The 12,455-nt window shown below is 41.7% G+C and overlaps 1 protein-coding gene across 3 annotated transcripts in view; it reads right to left on the reverse strand.

Annotated features, from left to right (window-relative positions):
* Positions 1 to 3,531: 3,531 nt before the first annotated feature.
* Positions 3,532 to 12,455, reverse strand: part of DGKG (diacylglycerol kinase gamma) — a 218,151-nt gene continuing 209,227 nt past the window's right edge. For all 3 annotated transcript variants that reach the window (XM_043874877.1, XM_043874876.1, XM_043874875.1), the window contains one exon: positions 3,532 to 6,639. In XM_043874877.1, the coding sequence (XP_043730812.1) occupies positions 6,541 to 6,639 (99 nt within the window). In that variant the 3' untranslated portion in view covers positions 3,532 to 6,540. The remainder of the gene's footprint in view (positions 6,640 to 12,455) is intronic.

Genomic DNA, 12,455 nt, shown 5'->3' on the forward strand with positions numbered 1-12,455 from the left:
AGTTCCCGAGTTGTTAGTTAAGAAGCTTTCATCCCCTCTACCCCCATCCCTCCTCCCCTACCCATTCCAGGGTAGAAGGACAGATACCACTTTGAATATTCATTCATTTAGTAAATATTTGCTTATTACCTGTTGCGTGCTTGATATAGGGTTAGTTGTTATCCTCTTTGCTTCCAAACTGCATTTTTTAATTTGACCCATTTAGACAAGTCTTCCAAATTTTCTGATTATTCCCCTAGAATCTTCATTGAGCATCCAATTAAATGTTCTCTTCTACCTGTAGTGTTTCCTGACCCCTGGGAGACTTGGAGGCTTAATTCCAAATCCTGGTGCCTTGCTATAATGCATCTGCCATTGCATCTACAGATTCCAGGATAATTGGTTCAGCTTGGGATCCATGTAAGGGAGTTTACTTAGCAGATGAGACTGAGAGTCTCCTTGTCTTGCACCATGGACATGAAGGGTGAAGTGGTAGCAAGGGCAAAATGCCCCACAAGTTAAGCTGCTAGTTTCCAAAACCCCTTGGTTTTCTGTGTGTCCCTGGTTTCCCACAGAGATGCCCAGGAGGAAAATGCCTCTCTGCTTTTTGAGCTCCCTGGATCTTGCCATTAGATAGCATCTTTTGGCATCTGAAAGGCAGTCTGCCATTCTGTTCTTCTGTGGAACACAGATGGCCCAGCCCACGCCTATCACTAATGATGATCACATGCAGAGCCTTCTTGCTGGAGGCTCCCTTCCACAACCCTAGCTCTCCTTCCCTGTGCAGGCCAGTCACTGCTGACCATAGCATTTGAGTCTGAGAAAGCCGCTTGCTGCTCTCTCATTCAGCACTGAATAGAAAAATCTATTAGGCGGGCGTTGGGAAACAATTCTCATTCAGCTGGAATTTGAAACACTGAGGATTAAGGGATGGCTGCCAGTTTGATTGCAAGGGTGAGGCTTTGGATTCTATTTGCCCACAGAGGCTGCTGAGTTTCAATATGAGCAAGTGCTAGAAGCTCTTCAGTAGAAATACGAGCAGATGGCCATACAGAGGTTGACCAGATAGAGCATCAACTATCTGTGTAATCTCACCCAGGACGATGGTAGAGCTGGAAATAGATAAAAAGGTTAAAGACACTAAAACACAGTAGAAAAAGCATGAACGTTGATATAAGTCAGACTCATGTCAAGCCTTTGCTCTACCACTTGTATCTGTTTGACCTTGAACAAGGTACTTTATCTTTCTATGTACTAACTCCTTTATTTGTGAAAGGAGCAAAATGCCCAGATCATGGGCTGTTCTGAGGATTAAATAGGATAGCACATGAAAAGGCCTTGACATAGTGCCTCTTCCCTGGTGACTCAGATGGTAAAAGAAATCTGTCTGCAATGCAAGAGACTCAGGTTCAATCCCTGGGTTGTGAAGATCCCCTGGAGAAGGGAATGGCTACCCACTCCAGTATTCTTGCCTGGAGAATTCCATGGATAGAAGAGCCTGACAGGCTATAGTCCATAGGGTTGCAAAGAGTCAGACACGACTGAGTGACTAACAGTTCCACTTTCATCAAGCAAGCCATAAATGAGAATTCCCTTTCCTGTTTTCTCCCTATAGTAGAAAGTTAAAAGATGTATTTGAGTATGGTGGAACATTAAAGTGAGCTAAAAACCATGGTCTCATGTGAAATTCTACACAATTCTATTCACCTGTTTTATGCAAAACTGGATTGGTATTTGAGATGGGATAGTTTTTTTTTTCTTGCTATTTATTCCAAGTTGGATGCAGGTCTGGTATTCATGACTAAGAGATTTCCAAACTGCTAATAGGAACACCAACAGAAATGCAAGCTCTCTTTTGGGCGTAACATTGTAACTCTTTCCTTTAACACAGAACTGCTGAGGAAAGATCACCACCACCACTAGTTGCCCTTGAAGGCCCCAGCAATTTTGGTCAGTCTCACCATGTACAAGTGTGGTCTAATTGGTCAGTACCCACTGATCCAGAAATCTCTCTGGGAGTCGTTTTTCACTCTTTCAGAAAAGGATGGACACTGAGGTTTGCTCCTCAAAAGAAAGTAACAGACCTATTGATTTAACATTGATGCCTATAACAATAGTTTCAATAGCTTTTCAACAAGGTAGATCAATCGCTACTTGTTCCTCCCCAACTAGGTCAAGGTTCTTTCTATAAGAACAGGTGGTGGTTCAATTTCTGACCAAACAGCTCTTTGCATGTTTTGCCAGCTAGCTTCAAAAGTGGTCATTAAATTGAATAAACATTGACTCTTCCCACAACTGTGTTCTTCAGACCTCCTTCACTCCTCTGGACCAACAATGTCTGACCTTTATCATGTTTTTCCCTTAATTTTTCCCCAATCCCTTCTCCATTCAGGAAACAAAGAGGCCAGAACCTTGATTCTTGCTTGAAGACATGCAGATGGGAACAATAAAAGTAGTTAAACAATCACAGAAGAAACTAGAGTGTCTTAAGAGTAGAGACTCCTTGTCCTGGAAAAGTACTTTATGGAATATTGCAGAGGATGGTAACTTACATGTTCCCATATCCCCAGAGAACAAAAAGAAGAAATGGTGGGGTTAGGGCAAGTTTCTAACTTACAGATGTTGACAAATAAATCCCCTTCTTTCTTCTAGAAGGGGATCTAGTACTTGATCACAGAACTGTTTGTGTGTGAAGCATAGATACCAGTATTGTGTGAAACACATTTTAGGAAATTATGGTTTCAGATGTGCTGCAGAAACTTAGACTAGACTTTGGAAATAACTTCCTGATTGATGGTCAGATCCTGGAACTGGTGGCCAAGGAACACGGTTTCCTTCCTTGGATGGTTGGTAGATTCTTCCTCTCTCTCCTCACCTCTCCCTTTAATATCAGCACTAGGCATCCACCTACCTGGGAACATCGACACAGGGGATCTGGGGGTCTAGACCCATCCCATCCCCAGAATCTATTTTTATGGATCCCAGTCATGGTAGTGTTCCATGGAAGATGCAGCCTAGCTAGGACAGGAGGTAACTAAGGGTTTTGGCCAAGAGAAGAGGGGGCTAGAGATGGGAAAAGTTGATGCAATTATTTTTGGCAGGAGTTGGAACCAAAGCAGCAGGAGAGAGTAAGTTTTAAGACTCTCTGGCAAGGCAACTTCCTAATCTGTCACTGGGTATGTGTAAAAAGTGATTAGTGGGTCTCTATATTTATCGTGATTACTCACAAATATGTAATTTACATAATATATACAGCACATTAAGTACTATGTCACCTTATATAATGTGCATATGTATAATGTATATGCATGTTATGTAACGCCAGTCTGGAGGCTCTTCCAGATTCTGCCAAGTATTTCCTAATTTATTTGGCAATTTCAACATATCTTTTCCATCTGTGGAAAGAACTCTCTTGAGAGGAGCTGGTCTCTGACCTGAAATATAATCGTTCTACCAAATCTATCTCCATTTTCAACTCACTGGAGGAAATCTACAAAGACCAAGTTATAATGAGATGCAACACCTCATCCATTAGTCCAGAGACACAGAATGTATTGAAGATTTCCTGTTTCATTTTTATTGCCAGAGGGATAGAAGTGTGTGGGGGCAGGTGGAGAACATGTCTGTGCATGGTCAGAATCAGATAAGATGAGGAATAAGGGAGGATTTCCCCCTGACTGCCTAATTTTGAGAAGTCACTAAGTTATATGAAGTCTTGTTTTCCTCATTATTTAGATGGGGTTAATAATACCTTCTCTGTCAACCTCAGGGGTTGCTGTGAAGAGCACTATGATGAGGTACTCCACAGTTGGAAACCACAGTCCCACTAGTTAAAAGATGAGTTGCAAAGTCAGATTAAACAACATCACTAGACTTAGGTTACAAAATTGAAAGTACAATTCCACCAACATTTGTTATACTCTGTGGTTTTAAGGAGGACGTGGGACGTGTCTCTCAAGCAACATTGCCAGTCCTGTGCACCCGAGTGGGCAGGCAGGGCCAGTGTCTGATGGGTGAATCTCTGAAGATCAGTCTCATCTGTTGACAACAGTGCAGCATCTCAACAGCCTCAATCTTGGGGTGCTGGGGCTGAAGCACATGTAATAACTTCTATAAATGTCTTACAATCAGTGACCTCCAAACTGAACCTGCCTTCATTTCAGAAGCAAGTTGCTTCCAAGAGAGCACCCGCTGTCATTCTGGAGCTTGTTGGTCCCATCCCAAGGAGCCCATCATTCAGGACAATCTTCAGGGGTTTCCCTTTGTCTGGTGTTCCGTGCTGTTAGGTTGAACAAGATGGTTCTAGATCTCTTATCTGAGGCGGTCCTAGATGATGCTTCCTTCAGAGTTACGAACAGTTTGTACATATAATCTTAACTTTCCCTTCCTTGCACAAAGTTCCTGACCCAGTGCGAGGAGATGAGAGGGAGTTTAGTGGGGTGATGCCAAGTGGCTCCAGGTTTGGTTTTTAGAAATCTCAGAGGGGATAGGGGACAAGGTGAACATTTCTTTCTACCAACGAAGCTCTCCTCAGGCTTGCCCTTGGGGAAGGCAGTGATGCTGGTGCCAGTGGAATGACACCCTCTGAGCTCTGCAGAGACCCCTCTGGTCACTGGCTGGCAGTTCCTGGCTGAAGGTGCCTTTGTCCTCCTTGTGCCTCTATGCTGAGGTCATCCCTGCAGCCAGGAGTGTTTCCAGATTTAGGGACTATGATGACGTGACACGTGGAGAGTTTAATCTGTCTACTGACCAGGTCAGGGCTTCCCCAGTGGTTAAGCAGTAAAGAATCTGCCTGCCAATGCAGGAGGTGCGGGAGATGTGGGTTTGATCCCTGGGTCAGGAAGATCTCCTAGAGGAGGGCATGGCAACCCACTCCAGAATTCTGGCCTGGAAAATCCCATGGACAGAGGACCCTGGTGGGCTACAGTCCGTGGGGTCATAAAGAGTCTGACACGACTGAGCATGCATGCACACGCTGACCAGCTCAGACTTGAGAGAGTCTCCAGCAAGCATGGGGGAGGCCCTCATTTTCTCACATGGGCTTGTCCCATCCACATGTGTACCACGTGTTGATTCCTCCCTGGCAACCTGGATCTAAATGGAATCACTTCTCAGTGACCAGAAATGACCCTATTCCAAGATGTGTAGGTTCTTTTCTCTACTAAGTATCTTTTTAGTGGCACCGAGTCCCAAACCATTTTAGCCAAGATACCACGGACAAGTTTCTTAACTTTTCCAGGACTCAGTTTCCTTATTTGACAAATGAGAAAGTAAATCCTGACCCCCATAGCTTTCATAGTTGTTTTGAGAAGAGAAATTCTCAGTCTCTTTATAAGGAGATACTTCAATTTCCCTTGAATCCTATGACCACCAGGGAGAAATGTGTCTTGACAATGAAATGGCAGAAACAAGCATTTCTTTTTCTTTCCCACTTTCAATTCTTATACTGCATTTTTTTTTTCAATTAGGAAAAATCCATCAGTAAATAAATATATATATAAATATATATATGCTACATATATATACACACACCAAAGACCTGCAGAAGGGTCTTCAGGTCGTGCTTTGGGAGTGGCAAGTGCAAAGAGGCAGGAGGGAAACGCCTGAAGGCTTGTCTCCTGGTCTCCTCAGTGAAAGGCCCTTCCCTCCCATCTTTGCCTTCAGGAATAGTCTGCCACCAGGCCTTGGAACTCAAACAGGAAACACGCTTTGGCTTGAAAAAGAAAGAAGCTGGGGGTGTTTTTTTTTTTTTTTCCTCTTCCCTTTTTACACAATATTATGACACCGATTTAAAAAATAAATCCCAGGTTCTCTGCTTTCCCTCCCAGGTGTTCACAGAACTAAGAAAATAAATACCACATCTAAGGTGTGCTGTGCACGCAGCTCTGCGGGCTCTTGGAGCCGGCTCTAAACAAGCACACAGCCAGCAGAAGGCTTCGGGAGAACCACTAGTGCCCACTGACAATATGCAGAACCAAGAAGGGAAACACAGCTTTCCACAGCCTTTCTGCCTCCTCAGCTAGTTCAGGGAGAAGCCTGAAGGACAAGTGAGAGACCAGCGTGCAGGTGCCAAGCCCTGCCAAGGGCTGCGCTCTGAGAGTCCGAGGCCGTCCTGTCTCCGCACAGAGGGACCTTTGTGTGAGTTTTCTGGAACACGGGCTCTTTTTCTTGGCCACATCCGACCTCAGCATAGGCAGGAAACCTGCAGCCTGCTCCTTGCAAGCGGCTGTGAGGAAACTTGCAGGGCTGGTGGAAAAAAAGGGGGGTTTCTCCTTCAGTCTCAGAAAGTCCCACTCAGGGCCTTCTGGGAAAGTGAAGCTTGCTGCACGAGCCAGCCACACCCTGGAGAATCCCAAGTCCATTCAAAATGTCCCGCCGGCACTGGCTCTGTGGGGATGCATCCACGGTTGAAACAGAATGGATGAAGCTTTCTTCCTGAAGGGTGGCTTGGCTTCCATTGGCTGGAGAAGAGTTTGGTGTCTGTGTGTGTGCATGTGGATGTGTGCGTGTGTTTCAGTTTCTTGTCTTCTCTCTTGGTTGAACTGGCGTTGGGCACAGTGTCTAGTCCTTTGAACGGCTCTTCCTCCTCAGCGAAAAGAAGCTGCTCTTCTGAGGGGGCCCCATCATCATAGGCGCTTGGTTCTTGTGAGTAATTTTAATCTAAAAGCAAAGAGGGAGAAATGAATTAGTGGCCTGCAAACCCCAGGAGCCTATGGGAGAGTGACTTGCAGAGAGAGGAAGGGAGGCCAGCTTCGAGCTGGAAGGAGCCCCACGCAGAAGGACGACTGTCCTTGAACAGCTTCACAATTGGCAACTGGACCCTGAATGGTGCTGGAAGCAAGGGGCGGAAACGCTGGAGAGAGACAGGTGTGAGCTTCCCACGTGGCGATCAGCTCGCACCTGTCCCATGTCCTTGCTATTCATAGACTCAGAATGTCACAGCCAGAGGAGACCTCAGGGACCATCTCAGTCAAGCCCTCTGTAGGACAGATAAAGGAATGGAGACCCCCAAGGCTCTGCTGAGCCTCAGATTAGCCTAAGGTTGCACAGAGAGGGGCAGAATGGCCAGAGTCCTGCTTTTCCAGTTCCCAGTCTCCCCTGTTCCTGGCCGTTCCTGCCCAAGCATACACAGACATAAACCAGGAACTCTGAACTGACCTAGGATCTTGAATTTGACCTCTGAACCAATCGCCACTCATGTGGATAGTTTAAAAGTGAGTCTTAGGCATTTCCTCTTTTCTTAGTCTTCTAGGGGAGACCCAACTTTCTTATAAAAGCTTTCTTTTTTTTTTTTTTTACTTTTAGGTTTAATGAGTGTTTTCTCCTGCAAACTTGAAATTTGCAATTGGAAGTAAAAGACACTGGTGAAGTCTTTTTTTCTCTTTCTTGCCAACCTTACCTTTATGGCGTGGCTTCAAAATGCTTGGTACCTATTTGAATGTGGCCTAGTGACACTGATACATTGATACTTGCACTCTCAGTCTATCAACATTTATCAAAAAGGAAGATGATGTGGGAACAAGAGGCAATTAGGAAACAAAGACCTGGATTTGGGTCTTAGAACTCCCCCTTCTTTGCTGTGAACTTTTGGACAAATCATTTAACCTTCAAAATCAGTGCCTGCTGAACTGTAAAATGATAGTAACATTTGTTCTAGTTTCCTCACAAAGTTGTTGTGAAGATGAAACGACAGTCAGTGAAAACCCAGTGTAAACAATGGAATGCACCAATTAAAGACTTACCTTATATCGGAGAAGGAGAAAGATGTATGTCAAACAGAATCTGGACACCAAGAGGGAAAAGGGAGGGGTTATGATGAATTGGGAGATTGGGACGGGCATATATATACACTACTGTGTATAAAATAGATAACTAATGAGAACCTATTGTCTAGCATAGGGAACTCTACTAAGTGCTCTGTGGTGACCTAAATGGGAAGGAAATCCAAAAAAGAGGGAGTGTGTGTATACACATGGCTGATTCACTTTGCAGTACAACACTGTAAAGTTGTACAACACCGGAAAGCTATACTGTACTCTAATAAAAATTAATTTAAAAAACTATCAAGAAGAAAAAAAACTATCAAGAAGAAACAGTCTATGAACCTACTCTCAACAGTTTTTACCACCTGTTCAAACGACAGTGTGTGATCCTAGAGAACAATGGAAGAGCTCTTGAAGAGACAGACTCATCAACATGTTTAAATGAATGTAGGATAAACCAAGTGGTGTCAAAAAGAAGGTTCGGTAAGGAATGAGAAGAATCTGAATGCAGCAACTGAGGAAGCATTTTAAGATCTGAAAGGAAGGGAAGAAGATGTATTGGTGAGAGAGAAAGGGAAAGCACTAGGTTGAGGGGCTACATACCAACTGGTTGAGTGTGGACCACAGGATGAGAAGTGAAATCAGGGACACAGGAGGGGCGGCTGGGGTAGGGCTTTACAGGGGAGGTGGCAGAGACTGGGTTTAATATGAGGTAATGGGAACCAGGACAACTTTTTAAGCTGGAGAATTCACTAGGAAAAAAAAAAAAGCTTGAAAGGAATTATTCAATAGCTGTTGTCAGGATGAGCTGGAGTTGGGGAGAGTATGCCTAAGAAGTTCTACTGCAAGCTGGATTTAAATTTATAAGGCCCCAGGTTATGAAAAGAAAAAGATGGGACCAAAAGACGCTGTGGAGAAAGAGCTTAACCTGTGGGAAGGAAGCTTGAAATGACTGTTAGGTTGGTTTCCACCAGCCTGGAGATGTAGGAGGCGAGTAGTAAGTCTCTCTGTTTTGGGGTGGTCCCCAGGGGAGCACACCAAGGACACTTCAAGCATCATTTTGCATTCCGTGCCAGATTATGGGCATCGTCTTTATCTCAGAATTCAGGGAAGTGAGATGCAGATGACAGGGGGCCCTGATAGTAGTTATCTGTGGCATGCAATTTAGCCCCCGCTGATGATTTGTGGCACATTTCATTGTGGTAAAGTCTTTTCTCACTCTCTGAGGGGAAAGAGAAATTCATCGTATTCACCCTGGCATTCCCTGAGAAAGCATAGGACTGGTACCTGCTATGGAAGTACTGACTAGTTAGCCCAGCCAAGAAGAACGAGGGCTATCCTGTCAGTGGAGCTGGACGTGCTTGGGGCAGAGCGACAGCTGGTGCACTGCTTACATTTCCCGCTGATGGAGCCCATTTTTTTAAGACCATAGAAGACCTTTGCTTCTCCTTTTTCTCCCTCTAGCTGACCAATTTATTTGCTTGTTAGCACCTCCTGGGCAAAGAGGAGGAAGTGAAACTCAAATCCCTCCCATTTGGGTTTTCAGCAGTTTTGAGAAATGTCTTGATAAGGTAGGAGTTTGGAGATGCTGGGTAATGTGAGGTTTTGACGAGGTTTGTGGATTCTAGTACTACAGAGGTGAGAGGTTAGTATATAGACATCCCTTGGTATCCATAAGGAATTGGTTCTAGGACCCCTGGGGATACCAAAATCCACGGATGCTGGTTTTATACAAGTCCTTTATGTAGGATTGGTATAGTATTTGTGTATAACCTATGCACATCCTGTATCCTTTAAGTCATCTCTAGATTACTTATAATACCTAATGCAATGTAAATGCTATGTAAATAGTTGTAAATACAATGTTAATGTTATTTAAATAGTTCCCAGCACAGAGCAAATTCTAGTTTTGCTTTTTGGAACTTTCTGGAATTTTTTTTCCTGAATATTTTCTATTCAAGGTCGGTTGCATCCAGGATGTGACGCCCATGGATGTGGATGTCTGGATTGTATAATGGCATTTTCCCAAACAGGCAATTTCTTGGCTAACATATGTTAAACAGTCCATTACTTTCAAATTAGTTTATGATCTTTCTTTTTTCCTTCACTACCTTTGATATACACTAGAGTTTCTTAGCGCTCTCTTCTGTATTATTGATTTACCTATCCAACATTGGGCCAATTATTGTAGCTATATAACTATTTTAATATCTTGTGGGAAGTTCTTCACAGCTCTTTTATAAAATGCCTTAGCAATGGCATTGTTTTGTCAAGTTAAAAAATTGCATTGGAATTTTGTTTGGGGGGTCCCTTTTAGAAACATGGGATGTGTCTAATTTCAAATCTTTAAAAAAATATTAAGTAAGTCTTGCAGCCTTCTTCATCTATTTTTCACAATTTGTCTTGGTATTTTGTTTTTGTTTGTTGCCATATAATATTTCAGCTTTTTTCTATTATGTTCTTCTGACTGGTTATTGCTTGTATATACAAAAGCTGTTAACTTTTGTCTCTTTCTATATAGCTTCACTGAAATAATTTAACCTATGAGGTTTTCAGCTGATTTTATTAGATTTCTTTTACACATACTACCTACAAATAATGACAGTTTTGAGTCTTTTCCAAAGAGTTATCTAACCTCTTTTCTACTTCATGTGTTTTGCATTGGTTAGAATGTCCAAATAACATTAGCATATGTCTTATCCACAATTTTAATGAGAATCCTACTACTGTTTTACATCAAGTATTAGTTATTGGTTTAAGAGACATTTTATTTTGAGGAAGTATCTTCCTAATCTGAGTTTTGCAAGAGTTTCTAATCTTTAAAAATCAGAAATGTTGAATGTGATTGAGTATTTTGGGTCATCTATTCATATTACCATGTAATTTTTCTATCTAAACTTCTATTAAGGAGACTTCCTTAGGGAAGGGAATTAACATCCTGCTACACACCAAGCCCATTAATATGCAATACAGTATTATTAACTATAGTTACTCTGCTGTATATTACATCTTCAGGACTCATTTATTTTATAACTGGAAGTTTGTACATTTTTACCCCATTCACCCATCTCACTTACCTTGCCTTCCCTGCTCCCACCTCTGAAAAACTATCAGTCTGTTCTCTGTACCTCTGAGCTTGTTTTTTTAAAATCCAAGTTTTAAGTCATCTATTTTTTTTTTTTACAACTTGACCTCAAAGACAGAAACAAATATTTTAAAGCCTCTCAGTAACTGTCTTTCTGTAAGTTTCTTATATACATATATATTTCAGAATATACTACATCTATACAGTTTTTCACAGTATAAATTTTGATTCTATTATCAGACAACTAAATTTTTATGACCATTAGATCTCAAAATTGAGTGTAATTTTTATTACATTAAAAGCGACCTTCTTTATTCCACCTTATGCTTTTGGCATGTTGGAAGGTTAGTTTGCCCCAAATTATCATATCTTACTTTTAATTTCTCTATGCTTGATAAAGGATAAGATAAAAAGATATGTCTTTTTGCTTTAGATATATCTCTTTACAAGAAGTGTATCAATGTATTTTAACCCAATATGGGAGTTTTGTCTTTCTAATAGGGAACATGAGCACATTTATGGTATTTTGTTGTTATTGATATATTTAGTCCTAACTTCTTTTATTTTAATCAAAACATTTAAAATGTTTGCTTGTTTTTCTCTTTTTTGTGCTACACTGATAGGGTTCATAAAATTTAAATTCTCCCAGATTCAGAAGGTGTCAACCCTGTTTTTTAGGTTCAGTAGTAATTATCTAGTTACTAAATTTTTCTTCAGATTTACATTGTTTAATTATCAAAGTGAGGTGAATTATCAATTAGCAAATTTAACATACTTTTACTGTTCCTTCAACAATGTCTCCCATATGCTTTCAGTCTTGGTGAAAATAACTTTAGGTTTGGGATCCAAGTTACAAATGTTTACACTATCTTCTCTTTCAAAGAATGATTTTTGCCATTTGGATTTAGTTGCATAATCATATTTAACAGTTTTTTCTTCATTCTAATTTGTTGTTGTTCAGTCGCTCAATCATGTCTGACTCTTTACAACCCCATTAGGCTGCAGCACGACAGACTTCCCTGTCCTTCACTATCTCCTGAAGTTTGTACAAACTCATGTCCATTGAGTCAGTGATGCTATCTAACCATCTCATCCTCTGTCACCCCATTCTCCTTTTACCTTCAGCCTTTCCCAGAAGCAGGGTCTTATTTCCAATGAGTTGGCTCTTTATATCAGGTGGTCAAAGTATTGGAGCTTCAGCTTCTGCATCAGTCCTTCCAATGAATATTCAGGGTTGATTTCCTTTAGGATTGACTGGTTGGATCTCCTTGCAGTCCAAGGGACTCTCGAGTCTTCTCCAATACCACAGTCCAAAAGCATCAGTTAAACACTCAGCCTTCTTCATGGTCCAACTCTCACATCCATGCATGACTACTGGAAAAACCGTAGCTTTGACTATATGGACCTTTGTCAGCAAAGTGATATCTCTGCTTTTTAATAGTCTGTCTAGATTTGTCATAGCTTTCCTTCTAATTTAACTGATTTTAATTTTTATCAAACATTCTTCTGTTGCTGTGATGTCCTATCAATAAGCCTTCAATTCTGAATCAATTCACAGTTACTGAGTGCCTTCATTCAGGAAAATGTTTCAAAAAGGGTGTTTTAAACTTTTGGAAGTTTAAGAAGTA

This window comes from Cervus elaphus, chromosome 19 (assembly GCF_910594005.1).
Source record: "Cervus elaphus chromosome 19, mCerEla1.1, whole genome shotgun sequence".
Lineage (NCBI taxonomy): Eukaryota > Metazoa > Chordata > Mammalia > Artiodactyla > Cervidae > Cervus > Cervus elaphus.